General features: G+C 42.8%; 1 protein-coding gene across 1 annotated transcript in view; it reads right to left on the bottom strand.

Moving 5' to 3' along the window:
• The window catches only part of cnksr1 (connector enhancer of kinase suppressor of Ras 1), a gene marked incomplete at its 5' end in the record, with an annotated part of 43,129 nt that overhangs the window by 9,161 nt on the left and 20,648 nt on the right, over positions 1-13,320 (bottom strand). Inside the window, 8 exons of the mRNA XM_079574201.1 lie at positions 1,594-1,627; positions 1,756-1,823; positions 2,256-2,398; positions 5,066-5,175; positions 6,786-6,920; positions 8,829-8,897; positions 9,810-9,869; positions 12,803-12,922. Coding sequence (XP_079430327.1) covers positions 1,594-1,627; positions 1,756-1,823; positions 2,256-2,398; positions 5,066-5,175; positions 6,786-6,920; positions 8,829-8,897; positions 9,810-9,869; positions 12,803-12,922 — 739 coding nt within the window. The remainder of the gene's footprint in view (positions 1-1,593; positions 1,628-1,755; positions 1,824-2,255; positions 2,399-5,065; positions 5,176-6,785; positions 6,921-8,828; positions 8,898-9,809; positions 9,870-12,802; positions 12,923-13,320) is intronic.

Here is a 13,320-nt window from a genome sequence, read left to right as displayed (position 1 = left end):
CCGCATTTTCGTCAGTTTTTTGTTGCATCTCTTTAGTCATGTTTTTGTTGCCTCTTTGTTGTGTTATTGTTGCTTTTCTGGCATGTTTTTGTCGCTCTTTTGCATTTTCATCCTTGCTTTCATCGATATTTTGACACTTTTTTCAAGATGCTTTTAGATCTGGATAATGGTGAACTGGAGAAAATGTGATGATGAATTATTCACCCAGTCGTATAATGCACATGAAGCTAGCAATAGCAGCTAGTAGATTAGCTGCTGAATGAACTATGTATATCATACAACTCCACTGTAGGCTTCATAAACTTAATTTGGTAACTTAAATAAAAGGGACAGAATAAAAGCTGAAGCTCTAATGACATTATAAAAAAAGTTGCAAATGTATGTAATGAATCCGGCGAGCTCAGCTGAGTTTAAAAAGTCCTTTCGGTGAATTACCTGAAGCCACAGAACACTTCCTTTGCACTTCCTTTTTGACACATTAATAAAACAAACAAAAGTTTTTTTTAGACGATCTCTGTGCATTCATTTGGCTAACCTTCTCAGACACAAATGTTGCTCCATGACTGCACCGTTTCTCTGCGCGGCTTTGTTTTCGTGTAGTAACTGATTTTATCTGACTTCTTCAGTCCCATGTTAACTGATAGGAGAAAATTCATGGCGACACCCACGCAAACTTCAAGAATAAGCCGAATGCCCATCTCGGGTTGCCCGTTGCATTATGGGTAATGGTATCTCTTTCGGCTACCAAACAGTATTGATAGTTAGCGTAAAGCAACGAAGAAAGCTCTGATTTGGACCGTTTTAACCACTCGTCGCCGTGGAGCTTGTTACGATATTAGTATAAAGTCTATTTTTACAACCTCGGCTGTGTACGGAGATAGACAGAAACTGAAAGAACTGAACGGCCGTTCATATGAGGAGATGCTGTCAAAGTGACGACCAGTCCTTGTTCACATAGTTGGAAAAAGTATGTGAGAAAAACATTTGACCCTTGAAGGCGACTGTTGGACAAAGTCCAGGGTCTGAAACTGTGGCCTCATGTCGCCGATATTCAGAACATTTAAACTGGAATGGAATGAGAAATAAACACGTAGGCTAGTTCTTTTTTTTGTCAACAAGGAGGTGGACAGTATACGAAATCTTTTTTTAATTATTATTATTGTGACCAAAGAGATCCACGTACACATATAGGCTAGGCCATCTAAATTGACTTTATTTGTATTTTTTACGAGTGATCTGATGGTGAACAACATGGCTAATCGATCACTAATTTGACAGACGAAAATGGTCCACTCCTGCCTACGGAGCTGCTGTCCTGACTTTTCCCTCGCTCTCAAGATATTGACAACACAAATATTTGCAAGAAATGTCAATTGAGACTTATAGTCTTTAAACAAATGCTCGTAAGTCTTATAATTCACGGTTATGGCTCAATATACTTCAGTGTTCACACTCCGCTGCCTGAACTCGCTCACACATTTCAATGGCGCAGTGGTTTGTTTGGGCCGAAATTAGGAGCCTGATTGATCCACGCATGTGTAGTCGAGATGGGCATTCGGCTTATAAGGTGAATAGTGGCTTGTGCTGTGTTACCTTTAGTCAAGCTCTTCTTTGTGTCTTTATACCCCTGTCGAGGAAATGGAATTCATGTTAGTCCCACTAAACAACGAACATCTACACAATGAGGCTGTATGTAAGTGACAAATGTAGCAATAACATTGTTCATTCATAGATGATGTACTGATTATGCCTTACCGAGGTTCCCATGTCAGAGCTGGAGCTCAGTCTGGGGGATCGGGGGAATTCCCCAAACTCCAAGTCTCCTGAGAAACAAGGTGTCAACAGTCTGAGATAAACTGACCAGTGCCACCGTTCAAATACAGAGGAGAACTATCAAATCATTCACAGATGTCTAACAGCGAGGGGTGAAGAGCAGGTGGGAATTCTCTGGTAGGACTTGCCTTTCAGCCTGATTTATGATTAGTTTCTCTTTAATTATTCAGCCTATCTACGTACAATAAAAACTGGCACAAAGGTTAGAATCTTCTGTTTCGGCACCCATTAACTAAATGATTCACTATTGTTCACTGTATTGGCAAAAAGCTGTCGTATTATTCCACCAAAAGGCTTGACCAGCAATAGTAGTGTGTGTCACATAGTCTCCATAGAGGTAGTCTCCATAGGCATCATGTCATGCTTCATTGTGAAAAAATGTTCAGACTGAACTGCAGAATGACACAGTGAGTGGTAGTTACCGTGTTCGGCCTGTGGGGAGTGCTGTCCTGGCTGGCTGTGATACGTCAGACTGAGGCTCTCGGTGTCTCTGCCAGGAGGCAGCTCAGACTCCTCCTGCCCCATGGGCGGCTGCTGCCCCCCCTCTGGGCCCTGGATGGCTCTTCTGTGGGGCATACAAAACCACAGTCATCACCGCGAACATTCATTTTAAACCAGATGCCCCCCCTCTGGGCCCTGGATGGCATGTGGGATACACACAGTTATCACACCGCAGAGATCATGCTTTTTAAACCAGATGCCTCTGTCTTATTTTAGGGGTGGAGCAGTGCATGTTAAAGGAGGGGTATGATCAATGGCCGCTGTCCTTTAACCTCGAGAAAACATACATACACTGTATAAAAAGACTTTTTTTTCATAAAACCAGAACTTTTACTTTTTTAGAATTTTCTAAATTATTTCTATTTGCTAAATGCCAGAAGAATGAGACATTGAAAGCCAAAAGTTTACACACATTTCATTAATATTTGGCATCATTCAACAACTGTATATTTTGGGTCAAACGTTTTGGATTTCCTTCCACAAACTTCTCACAATAGTTGGAGGAGTTTTGGTCCATTCCTCCAAACAGAACTGGTGTAACTGAGATACATTTGTAGCCACCTTGCGTGCCCTTGCCTTTTCAGCTCTGCCCATACATTTTCAGCTGGACTGAGATCAGGACTTTGTTATGACCACCTCAAAACATTGGCTTTGTTTTCCTTCGTTTTACACATACGCCTATTGTCCATCAGTTCTTCAGGTTGAAAAAGTCTTCTTTTGACGCGCACGCCCTGGAGGCGTGTCATTGTGTGGCTTCATGACTATGTAACACTTCCCCATGTGTCTCACGGAGGCCAGCGGCTGTTGCTAACGCTCTGAATAGCCGAATGCTAATGCTGGAAGATACTACATGGAACACTACGACAGAAGATCGTTTTTCTGCGTGAAACCAGTGAACTTTTCCAGGCTAACTTCCCCAGTGCGACTGATGATGCCCAGCGCACAGCGCCCCCTGCAGTTTCCTGAGCCAACTCCCTGCCATCAGAGCGTGCTTTAAGACAGAAGGATGAAACGCGGATTTGCCAAACTCTACTTTGGAAATAACTGAGCGAGGAACATGGATTAATCATGAGCAGAAGGCACGCAAAGGTTACTTCAGACGGGTGAGTGAAAGTTTGTTTTTTTGTCACTTGTGGCCGCTGTGCCATCATGTCTGTTTGTCATGTAGTCCACGAGGAATGAACCTGCTATTTACACAAAATCAAGATCTCTACAAACTTAAACTAATCCATAAATGTAGTCAGGGTTTGCGCAGTGAAACGTAAACAATGTGATCACACGCGGCGATACGCGGTGATGTCGGCCTTTTCCTCTCATGTGTCTGAGAGTGATTGTGCATTACAAACCTAGTACAGGAGTTCTGTCTAAGTTATAGCTTCAGTTATGTCTGGAGTCTATAGCTCTCTCATCGCAAGGCTCCAGCAGCACACGGAGGCCAAGCTGACACAGACAGGACAGTGGAAAGACCTATCCAGATCTATTTTTGTTAAACTTAAGCTGAAATAGATCAAATCTTACGAATGCACATGAATGCGCACAGATGGCACTTCTCAGAACCGTGCGTAAAGTTTCCTCATCCTGTTTGTTCATGTAGCTATTGTACGACGCAGAGGGACATGGCTGTGGGCACTAGCGCACTTGATGCGCGGGTTACGGGTTCCCCCACGGTCCTGCAGGCAGTCCGCGGATCGGGTCGGGTCATAAAATTCTCCATTGAGTGTGATTGATGTAGATAATGTCTATTATCTACATCACTATGGCCCAACATACACATGACATGAATGGACAGTGGGGAGCTTTACGGGGGTATGGTTTATTTAAATGTGATGTAAATGAGCCCTATTGTTGTTCTCAACAGCAGAGAGAGGTGAGAACTGCCCAAAACTTCAGAGGGGTTTTTCTGCCCTTTCTGGAGCTGATAAATTCAAATCGCTGCTACGTCTCCAAATATGATCAGATTTCCATGTGCTACACATTGTTTTGAAAGCTCAGAGACTGCACTTTAACAATCTGTGAAAAGCTCAAAATGCCGCAGAGCCGACATGTGTCCCTGATTCCTATGACTGGTCACATATTTCTCCAAAAATTAAAATCTTTATACTCTTTTTTTTTTTTTTTTTGCAAACCCAAACTGGCTTTTTTAATGTTTCTTTTAGAGTCAGAGCTTCTTCCTGCAGAGTTCCCTCTCAGCCCATGTCGGTACAGGACTTGTTTCACTCTGGATAATGACCTCTGACCAGGTTCAGTATCTTCACGTTCATCTCTGGGACACAGAACCCGCCTTCTGTCAGATCTGTATGATGACCGGACATTTCCATCATTGTTTTAACGACTGAACCTGAACCTTCAAGTGTCTTGAAATTATACCAAGGATGAACCAGACTTGTGCTTCCAAGGACATGGCATCATTGTCTGGGCTTTCCCAAAATGTTTAAAGGTACTGTATAGTACTGTTGGTGTATGTACTTTGCAAAAAGGAATAAAAAACGTGTTGAAAATCATTCTCATTCTCATTCTTCTGGAATTTGACAAATGGATTTTTTTTTTATTCTAGTTGACCCAAGGAAAATAAGGTAATAGTTGTTTCATGTCAGACAGAGAGAAAAAAAAATGCAAATGTGTTTTTTATGAAGTGTATGTAAAGATATGGTTCTCAATGTGTATCATTTGTAGCCACTTGTGTTCTTCCCTTATGGCTTCAGTATATCAATTGTGGAACTGTTATTCTCACCTGAAAGACAGAGACCTGACGGAGGCTGCCACTCGTTCAAATATGGAATGTCTCGGGTTTTCTTCCTCTTCGTCTGAAGACACTGACCCGGGGTCTGACCTCTCCTCTTCCTTAGTAAGAGGAAATAACCAGTTAAATTACTCGCTTTTGAAAAAAACTTCATGCATTTCTAAGAGTAGTTTTATCACACAGTTCTTATACATCTTAAATGACCTTGAGTAAAAGTCCCACCCCCTTAGCAAATGCTAGCTTGGTCTGTCAAAAAGTGGAGTCTAAAACATGTCCTAACGGGGGCGAAGCGAACAAATACGAATCAATATCCTCCAGATTGGGGCAAAATGAGTTGCAATGTGCAGTGGAGGAATATGTATTCAAAATATGCAACAAATTGAACATTACAACTGTCAAGGCTGTTGAGCCACATTACGTAATAACATTGCATTATGTAACAAAAGTCTATAAAATTGTCCCTTCATTTTGCAATAAAGTCACATTTTGTAATAAACCTCCCCAATGCATTTTGCTGCATTATGTAAGTGATTACATTTTGAGACAGTTATTACAAAATGTACTTGACACATTTTTATTTTCAGGAAAATGTAGTAACATGGTCCATTATGTTATATAAAAATATGTTCAATTCAACTGGAAAAATAGTTTGAAAAACTGTGAAAAACAGTTTTGGGGCTTTATTATAGAAAAGTTGCTGTTTAACTATGGAGCTTTGTACAGTTTGGCCCCGGAAGTTGCTTGGTTATCGTGTCACACTTAACAACTCAATAGTGTGTAAATATTGAGTTTTGGGTTGACAGTACTGACAGGACTTATGTGAGGTAAATGGCTGGGCCACATAAAATACAAAGACATTGTGCGATGGGGGAATAAGAAGGAGCATGCAGCAGGTTCTGACTCAAAGGAGAGTTGAGTCCTGCAGCTCTGGGGTGAAGTAATGTAACTGACTCGGACTTGATTCCTGCAACCTGGAGTAGTTACTTTTAGTAACTGCCCATTAGTTCTTTGAACATGTATGATTTAAAAACAGTTTTCCTCAACGGTAAAACAACCATTCAGATTTCAGTTGTCTATGAATTAGTGTTTCTCAAACTGTGGGCTTGCTGAAACAGCCCCAGATTCGAACAACACACAATAATCTACTTTAAAAAGTATTTGGTTTTATGTGGACAGCGCCCTCTTCTGGGGGAGTTTCCCCGACATTCAGAGTACCTCTGGGGGACAGCCACGTGCCTGAAATAAATCCAGGATGGAATCACAGAGCGTCTAGCTAAACACTTTAGAATCTGCTTTATGGAACCTTTTATTTGAGAAAAACAAACCTCAGCCTCTTCAGGTTCGGTTATTGCAGTAGTCAAAACCTCGATTGCGATTCGCTATTAATAAACCTTGCTGCCCTATCAGGAACCAGAGGGTAGACAGCCTTTGAGGCATAATGGATCATGGCGTTGGGGAGGTTTATTACAAAATGCGGCTTTATTACAAAATGAAGGGACAATTTTATTACATTTTGGACTTTTGCTACATAATGCAGTGTTACAAGGCTAAAACACTGGTCTCTTGTGAAATGGGAAAATGTCCCTGGAGCACAGAAGTGTGCTGCAGGGGCTCTGAAGCGTTTGTGTTTTCCAAAGCTTTGGATCAGTGTTTGCCTGCTCTGCCCCATCATGAACATATGACCACAGGAGAAGCTGTTGCGTTGACGGACCTGAGGCGTGATCACGTTGACTTGAGGACTGTGGTTCTGCTGTTTCTTTGACCCGGGGATTCTCTTCAGAACCAGTGTGACTCCATCAGGGTTCTCCTTCAGCTTCTTCACCAAATTGGCTCTGCTCCAGCCCACCTGCACAGCCAATAGTGTTCATTCACGTGACTAAAATACCTTTAGTAAAACAGAATGCACTTGGTCACCTTTACGAGTGTGAAGTACATGTGCAGGAGTCATGTGGGAAGTAGCTTTATTTCTTAGACGAGCTAAGCTGCTGCTTGCCTCTTTATTCACTTTTAAAAAAACACCAGGAAGCCTGGAGTGAATGTGGTGTGTGAGTGAGTGGTTGGTGGTGGTCGGAGGGGCCGATGGCGCAGACTGGTTGCCTCGCTTCCGTCAGTCTACCCCAGGGCAGCTGTGGCTACAACAGTAGCTTATCACCACCGAGTATGGAGTGAATGAATAATGACGACAATGTAGCGCTTTGAGAAACTTGTTAATACAGGCTTGTAAAGCGCATTACAAGTGTAAGGCATTATCATTATTAAATCATTTTCTTTCTTTTTTTTCTCTCCTTTTAAGTGAACCAAGACTTTTTATAATTTTTAGTCATTTGTATGCCTTTTTTACAACTTTTACATCTGACGAGCCAGCAACGACAATCTTGTCAACATGGCTGAGGGAATAACGCAAACGTCTCCTTGTGAAAGCTGTCATATGTATATCAACAAGAAATTTGCTTTCTACTGGACAAGATTTTTGCCTTTGAGACAGAAAGAGGACTTCATGACACACTTGCAATGGAACCCGGTAAGAAGACTGATACTTTCAACCTAAAGCTAAACAATACCATAACTTAACAGACAACTTGGTGCTTGGCCAAAGCAAGTCAGCATGCTGGTAAAAATAGACCTGGAATAAAGTTCAGAGAGAAACAGAGAACATGAAGTCAAAACAAAGATGGAGAGAAAAACTGTGCAAAGTGTCAAGGCCAGAGATATCCTGGAGCTTGGAGACGGAGCCATATCTAATATACACATGGACAGAATAGTTACAAGCAGCTATCTGAGCGCCAGTTTCTGACATCATAGATGTTTTAAACAAGGAAATTACAAATAACCCTGGGATTGATAAACGTGTCTTACATGTTGGTGCTGTGGACATAAGAAACAGAGAGTCTGAAGCCCTGAAAGAAAAGTTTAATAAACTTTTTGAGAGACTTGATTGTCTGGATAAAGAGGCAATACAAATTTTCATCAGTGAACCCATCCCAAACATCGACGTGAGAATAAACAAATTCTCCCGGCTGCTTCAGTTGAATACATGGATGTCCAAAGTCTGTGAGTCAAGAGGACTGTACTTCATAGAGTCACCTATGGAATTTCCCAACCATTTTGAAAACTTGACAGAACAATGGATTAAAATTACTCCCCTCGATACTTCATCCCCAAAGAAGTATCGTGCCCCTCTCCCGCCTCAGTCTGTTTCACCAACTAAGGTCCCCCCAGCTCCGCCCCCACCATCGGTGCCCACAGCTGTTATCTTCACTGCTGCTGTCTAGGACATTAGGGGTCTCTTCGTTGCTACCATGCATTACAAACTAAAAACCAACCAGAGGTCCAGAGAGGGAATGTGTTAAACACAGTACATCCAGAACGCTGCTGCTCCAGTTCTGACAAGAACCAGGAAATACGACCATAATAGTCCAGTGCTCAGGTCTCTGCACTGGCTTCCTGTCTTAGAATTTAAAACAGCTCTGCTTGTGTACAAATGTTTTCATCATTTAGCACCAAAGAACATCTCTGATATGGTTCCCATGGTCAATAATACACACTGTGTGGCTGCGTTACAGTTTCATGCAGCTACAATCTGGAACAGTCTTCATGAGAAGAAAATTCAGAAACACGGATGGAGGGAAAATAGATTGAAAGCAGATCTCGCAATGAATGACATTGTGCAAAGAGAGCCATGTCCTTTAGCAGAGCAGGGGCCCTGGTGTGTGTGGCTAAAGAATGATGGGCTTCAGTCAGTGGGAAGACTCACCACAATCTGGTCATTGACTTGAATGACTTCGTCACCAGCCAAGATCCTCAGACTGACATCAGCAGACGGCTAAAGGAGAGGAGAATTAGAGAGATTTATCTTAAAGAATAATGTCATAACAAATACTATTTGTTCATTTGTTTGTAACAAAGCAGTACTCTAAATCCATTGTTGTTGCTATTGTTATAATTATGATTTGGATTATAAATAACTATGCTATCTTGGGGTGTAACTAAGCTCTCTCACAGTTTGGTGCATCACGGTGTATAATATTAAAAAATAACAAAACAAAATAGCCGAAATGTTTATCATTAGAATAAAATTGACAACGCTTTCAAAGCTGCTTTATAATGAAATGTGCCTCTGGGCTCACAATACAAAACAAAATAGAAAACTAAATTATTGTGCTCTAAACTAAAAAACAAAACAAAACAGCGCAGTCCGGGCCATGTGTTCGTTTGGCTTTCCGAACACAGAGCTAAAACACTGAGAGCAGCACGTTTGACATAAGGCTCTTGTTTGGGCTGTTTTTGGAGAACATTCCTCTTGGACTTTTGAGGGGACAGCTTTTGAGGCAGATTTTGACCAGGATTGGATTTGACACATTCTGTGCCTGTAACAAAGCACAATGCTCTGGATCTTATTCACCACAGCCTGGTCATCTGCAGGTGAAACCTTTACACAGGCACATGGATGTCATGTTTTGTGGAGGATGTAACTGTGCAGCTGTGGAGTGTCTACGGCCTTCAGTTTAGCGGTTTGTGATGATGACACACACACATGCACTCTGTTTGAATGCACACACATATGGCACGCACCACGGGCCTTAAATATGAATACAGACTAAAACTTCCACCGTCACTTTCATACGATGCACATCGTCAGATATTTGCAATAATTCAAACTTGTACAGGAAAAGCCAGCTTGAACAGGCAGGTTTTGAGCAATGATTTGAAGTTTGTATAAATAAGACGAGCTCACCTCCAGAGCAGTTCCGGTCACATAGTGGTTGGTGGAGTTGGTGGATGTGATCTCAATGCCCTGAGGAAAGGACACTTGTTACACTAAAGATACAGCCCAAATGTTTTACAAAAATATATATTCTATGGCTGAAATATTAGAGAAATTGGGGTCACGAGTGTAACTCTTCAGAAATGAGCACACAAGGGTTAAAAGTACTACTATGAACCACCTAGCCTGGCTGTCTGAGGACCATGGCTGTAATCTTCGCATGGATTTGGGGACCAATCACAAAACAAGGGAGGAGGGACGGCAAGATGATGACGCACTATTTGCATGCTTGTAGTTTATTTACAGATAATAAAGAAGAGTTTATTTATAGATCCAATATGAGTTCCAAAGTTTACAGCAGGTACGTCATACGTCATCGGATACGATGATACAATTGGCTGAGGCTAAGTGCAGTCGCATACGTCCAATAAACAGCCTCTCCTACACCTCTGAACTGGTGGGCCCCTGACTCAATATCACTTGTGACTTTAGTCTGGCTCATCTAAAATATAAATGTGATTTATCCATCCATCCATCCATCCATCCTTCCATTTTCTTCCACTTGTCCGTTGCCGGGTCATGGGGGCAGCTGTTGGGAGTTGCCCAAATCACATTGCACCAGCCCCTTATGGCTCCTCCTGCAGGTGGTGGGTCTACGGAAGGACAGCCTCACGATTCCCAGGCCTGTTGGTCTCTTATAAGGGGCTTCTGAACCGCTCTTTGTCTGACCCGTCACCTAGGACCTGTTTGCCATGGGAGACCCTACCAGGGGCACGAAGCCCCCGACAACAGAGCCCCCAGGATCATTCGGGCTCAAACCCCTCCATCACGTTAAGGTGGCGGTTCCAGGAGGGGATTGTGTGATTATATTTAATTTTTTGTTTAATTGCAAATGTGCATTTCTAATCTATCAGTCATCTCCATACAGATCATAACTGTAGCTATTTGCATGCTGCACCTTGTTGTCAAAATAAATACATTCAGAAGTGTGGTTAAGTCATTTACTCTCAGAAGTTAAAATAAGAAAGTAACCCATGTTTAAGGGCATCAGCGGTAAAACAGCCTTTTTTTAAAAAAAAAAGAGTGGTGCGCACTGAATGGGTGCTGCTGCCGGATGCTCTCTCATCGAATGCAATTTCTCCATCTGTGAGATCAATAAAGTACCATCTTATCTTATCTTATCTTAACCACTTCTTCTCCAGATTGGTCCATCATTGGTCCAGCGCTGTTTTGAGATCCTAGGTCTCCTTCAGCATGTACGCCTTCTCTTCATGAAGACATGGCTTGTTTGTGGGAGGCCATTTTTCCTCATCAAGATTTCTTTTTCAGACTCTTATGTGTGTTTCAGGAGAGAGGTTTCCGAGGTTTCCGAGGTTCACAGCTAGAAGGTCCGGGTTCGATTCCCTCCAGGGACGGGGCCTTTCTGTGTGGAGTCTGCATGTTCTCCCCGTGTCTGCGTAGGTTTCCTCCGGGTACTCCGGTTTCCCCTACCACTAAAAACATATGCAATAGGCCAGGATGAATGAGAGTGTGTTTGAGAGTGCACATGGGGGACGACGGATGGAACTTAGCCCCGGCTACAATCCGATGTGTTGTGTTTACATGCATGAGACCCGTGTATGTTCGCTTTGCATTCACGTCCTCCGCCATGATTGTTTGTCGTCCACACGTGCAGTGGAGTAAATGTTCCGGTGAAAGTGCTCAGAGCAGCTTCTGTGGCTTTAAGGACAAGTCCAGCTCCTTTAAAACAGAACAAAGGGCACTGGTAAAAGATCGTTGTGTTGTGGCCGCCATCTTCACTGTTTTGGTTACTGTCCGGAGGAGCACTGGTTGATGGGAAATCCTGGCGCGGAAGATGATGCACCGTTAACTCCCGCCTTCCGTGCTATGATTGGCTCGTCTTGGTTTTGCCAGAGTCAGTGAAATTCAAATCGCACATTTTAAACTGTATCCCCATGTATCTCTTAAAAGTCCTATATCATGCAAAATCGACCTTTTGGGGCTTTTAACCATGTTGTTATGCTATCTCCTTATCAAAAACACCCCAGAGTGATTTTTGACCAGAAGTTGGAATTTCTCTCCAGGATTCAGCGACTATCAAATATCATATGTTTGTCACTTCACTGATGGATGTCTGGTGAACCTCGTTAGCCATTTATATGTTTCATATGTCAACTCCTTATAACTGCATTGTGAAATAACTTCAGTTATTGCTGGGATATTTATATTTCTACTACATGAGCGGCAGCATCAACTCAGAGAGAGGGGCAGAGTTAACTGAATGGAAGCGTCATATCTTCCTGGTTGGAAATAGGCCCCCAGAATATATGTATGTTTTTCACAAAGATGAGTACTCCATAGCGGTAGAGGTACAATATATCATATAAATGCCTATACTTTACTTTGGGATGGCTAAAATAGCATGATATAGATCCATTAATATGGAGGATCAGTCTGGCTCGTGCCAGGCTAGTTGGATGTGATGATTAGAGCCTGGGTCAAGGTGGAGTACCAAAAACACCCCTCATGTACCAAAAACACCCCTAAAATGGTTGTCAAATCTATACACTTCAATATTTTTTCTCCTTCTCTCATAAACTACTTAAACTACTTCAAATCTTCCAAATCTTCCAAAACATTCAACACATTTCTGAATTTGAAACCTTAAAATGTCATATTCAACCCCCTACAGTCATGAGATAAGGGCAATGACCTTAAGGACAAGATGGGAGGTGGGAAGGTGGAAATGAGTGTCCACCGCAGGGTGGCTGGGCACACCCTTAGAGAAAGAGTGAGGAGCTCAGAGTAGAGCCACTGCTCCTTCACGTCGAGAGGAGAGGAATCAGCTGAGAATGGAACTGGAAACAAGTGCATTTGAAATACTGGCACAAAAAAGGGAAAGGAATCCATCTCTAACATGGGATGAAGACCGAAACGACAGAGTGTGGTGAAGTGGAGGTTACCAGGCGTTCTCCTGGGGCGGCGGGCACCAGGTGAACACTCTCCAGCTCAGCCGCGTGGGTCAGGAGGAGCTCGGAGCTGGACTTCAGGATGTCATCACACACTGACAACAGCTGCCTGCACTGAGGGGAGACAGAGCACACATTCTGCATGTCAGACAATGTCATTATAGCTAATGCTACGTGTGCACCTAACATGTCAAAGAGCGCTTTTCGTTGGTCCCTTGAAACGGCTCCAGTCGCCTCAATTGCCTGTGTCCGTTGCGCATTTGTGTTGAACGTTTAAAATCGGACCAGAGGAGCTAATCACGCCCCTCGGGAATTTGGAAAAAATCATCCCGATCCCAGATACACGTCTTTGTAAAGAATATGGCCAGGTTTGGAGCTCGTCTCTCACAAAGACAGCCTTCAGTTTCCACATGCAGATGCCTTCACACCTGTCGAGATGCAATGTGTTAAGGCCACCGTGCCGGCAAATGGATTTGTCTACAGCAGCTTTAAAACGGTGCAGTATTGTGCAT

The sequence above is a fragment of the Gobius niger genome (assembly GCF_951799975.1).
Source record: "Gobius niger genome assembly, chromosome: 16".
Classification (NCBI taxonomy): Eukaryota; Metazoa; Chordata; class Actinopteri; order Gobiiformes; family Gobiidae; genus Gobius; species Gobius niger.
This window is presented reverse-complemented; position numbering and strand designations above follow the sequence as displayed.